At 39.1% G+C, this 3214-nt stretch overlaps 1 protein-coding gene across 6 annotated transcripts in view; it reads right to left on the reverse strand.

Annotated features, from left to right (window-relative positions):
- The window catches only part of CERKL (ceramide kinase-like), a 201187-nt gene that overhangs the window by 42257 nt on the left and 155716 nt on the right, over nt 1–3214 (reverse strand). For all 6 annotated transcript variants that reach the window (XM_006864012.1, XM_006864010.1, XM_006864014.1 and 3 more), the window contains one exon: nt 423–497. In XM_006864012.1, coding sequence (XP_006864074.1) covers nt 423–497 — 75 coding nt within the window. The remainder of the gene's footprint in view (nt 1–422; nt 498–3214) is intronic.

A 3214-nucleotide genomic window follows, 5' to 3' on the forward strand; every position in this document is an offset into this window, starting at 1 on the left:
AAATTACAACAAAACAAAACCAATAAATATATTGTCCATCTTTACTCGGAGGTACCCATGGCATTATTCTGTGGTAGGTCTGGTTGCTCCCCTGCTTGGTCTTGCTGTTTGGTCTCGCTCAAGTTGGCGGCTCCAGGTCGCTGAACCCAGCCGATTCTAAAGTACAAGATATCTTACTTCCGCTACAAGTTCCACTAGCTATAAGCCCTCAAACTTTTAAAATATTCCTACCTATGTGGTTCAGAGTTTTGGAGCTTTCCCCTGAACTTGCTTCATCTGGTAATTCTGTGATTTTGCTGATGGAGATCTTCACTGCACCTCTATCCTATCTGCCATCAAGCCCCACCTCCAAAATGTCTTTTCTTATGTGAAAATTTAAAAACATCCTTCTAAAACATTAATTTATTTGGAAGGAGCCTTACCCATTATAATGTGCAAAGTTGCAGTTACCACATGAGGGACTCCATGAAGAGAGTGTGCCAATACATTAGTGGAGCCTGTAGAACAAAGGTTAAAACATGCACAATCAGTGTATTTGCCAATGACTTATTTTATATTGTTGTCTCTAGCTAATGTTCTGTTGAAAAATTAATGGAAGCTTTCAAGGGAAGGGTAGAACAAGGGATTTCTGTTTTCATTAGAAATGCTGTACTATTAGACTGTAGGCCTGCTAACAACAAGATCGTGGCTCAAGCCCACTAGCTGCTCCTTGGAAACCCTATATAGGGTCGATATGAGTTGGAACCAACTCAATGGTCACTTGACAACAACAATAAAATTAGTAAAAATTAAACTTACAAACAGATCAAGTGTTCAGGGGAGAACATCATTTAAAACTGAGAAACCCTAAAGAACCCAGAGTATGGAAAGCTATATGACTAGTAACTGCTTTGTTGTTGTTGTTGTTAAGTGCCGTTGAGTCGGTTCCGACCCATAGCGACCCTGTACAGGGTTTATGAGGGTGTAAATCTTTATGGGAGTAGAAAGCCTGATCTTTCTCCCGCGGAGCAGCTGGTAGTTTCGAACCGCTAACCTTAAGGTTCGCAGCCCGATTCGTAACCACTACGCTACCAGTAACTGCTTATGAAATTATAATAAAATTGTAACTATTATAACAAATAGATCTGCTACAGTTAATCTAGAATAATTTTTTTTTTTTAATCCCATGTCCTAAGAAAATATACTATTTGGATAGCAAGATGCTTTCCAGTTCCAAACACTGCCACTGATTGAATCCAGTGATCTGTAGCAAACTCAGACTCCAATGAGGCTTCCCACCTAGCTCTTTCCCTGCCCTCATATCTAGTCCTAAAGCAACTTCTTGGAATCTAGGATTAATTACTTCTATCAACAACATCTACACTGTTAGTGTTTCTACTTCTAAGACTTCCTTCAGTCTGTTCCTCTGCATTCTGTCTTACATAAATTGTTCAAAAATGTTCTTTGTTATCAAAGGAGATATAGGCTTCTCACTGTTAGATTTCCAGGGCAGTTGAGGTAGTAAGGCAGTTGAGGGTATCCTACTCTGTCATCCAATATAATCTTAAATCTGAGGCTTTATCTTTATGCCTTTAAGCTGATTCTTGTTTAAAAATTGCTTATTGTGCTCTTGCAATTTAATTATCCAAGATAAGTTTGGTTTTTTTTTTTTTAAATTTCAGAGCCCTATTCCATATGTGGAATCACTGGATGGTACAAAAGATTAACATGCTTGGAGTTCTGGTGCAGCACTGGACCACAAGGTTGGTTTGAACCACAAGGTCAATAGTTCAAACTCACTAGCTGCTCCTTGGAAACCCTATATAGGGTTGCTATGAGTCAGAACTGACTCAACAGCACTTAACAACAACAAGAAGAACAATACATTTAAAAAAATCTATTACAATTCCCTTTCCATTTGTTCTTTTTTAATGTTATTTATATATTTACGAAATCAGATACATTTTCCTGTGAAATTAAAATCACATGTTAGATTTGACTGATTCCTGAATTAGCACAATTCTTTCTTCTCCCAATTTTCTGTAAACTGACAGTAGGATCTAGAGTCTTAAATAAGCTCAGATTGAATTTGGACCATTAATACTTCATAGATTCTGTTCCATATTACTGTTGACTTTCTATTGCATCACATCAGGAGACACAGCATTCAGGTTCCTTGCCTCTAGTATTATTAATTTGTTGACAAATGGTGTCACTCTTACATTATTTCAAAGTTTCTGATAATTACAATTTTTAAGAGCATACCTCAATTGTAGAAAGTCACACATCAAATACAAAGTTTTTATTCATTGAATGTAATCAGTTATTTACATTTAAGACTACTTTGGGAAAAAATTCTCAGACAGCATTTTTGATGGCCCAAGCCCCATCCTGGGCTATGGCCTGGCTCAGGATGCCTCCTATGGACCACCCCACATTATATATCAGAGGCCTAGAGATGACCAGGCCACATAAGAGATGTTCCTCAGTGACATCTCAGTCTGGCCACTGAGGGTGAAAGACGATGGCGAGTCAGGTGAGATTTTAGGTAAGCAGGGGGAGGCATGGAGAGAGCTGAAAGGTGCTGTGGAGATTATTGAAAGAGGGGAGGAAGAGAGAGTGAAGGAAGCCACACAAGGCTGCAGTCTTGAGACAGATGAAGGATATAAGTGGAGTCCCCACCCTGGGCAAGTGGTAAGAGGTGATGGTGGTAGCATTGTACACCATCAGCATCCTCAACTTCTGTGGGCTCCACAATGTTGGGGAAGGCATGGAGGTGAAGGGGGCCCTATTGACTCAAGACATGCCAAGGATGCATGTTGGATGTGAATGACCAAGGAAGGAGGGACCATCTGCATCAAAGAATAGATGTGGGTGCTGACTCACACATAACACTGATTTTGTATAACAACTCAGTCTTTGGTAGCTATGTCATTAAGAGTGGTGCCTGGTGTGTTTGTATGTGTAAATGTATTGTATGTGGTATATACATATATCTATATCTATATATCTATACATATACATTATATTTATATATGTATATCTATAGATATATAGATATACATATACATATATACCTATAAGGAGCTCTGGTAGCGTAGTGGTTACGAATCGGGCTGTGAACCTTAAGGTCAGTGGTTCGAAATTACCTGCTGCTCCATGGTAGAAAGATGAGGCTTTCTACTCCTGTAAAGATTTATAGCCTCGGAAACCCAGTACAGGCTCGTTATGAGTC

Source organism: Chrysochloris asiatica, unplaced genomic scaffold, assembly GCF_000296735.1.
Source record: "Chrysochloris asiatica unplaced genomic scaffold, ChrAsi1.0 scaffold00059, whole genome shotgun sequence".
Lineage (NCBI taxonomy): Eukaryota > Metazoa > Chordata > Mammalia > Afrosoricida > Chrysochloridae > Chrysochloris > Chrysochloris asiatica.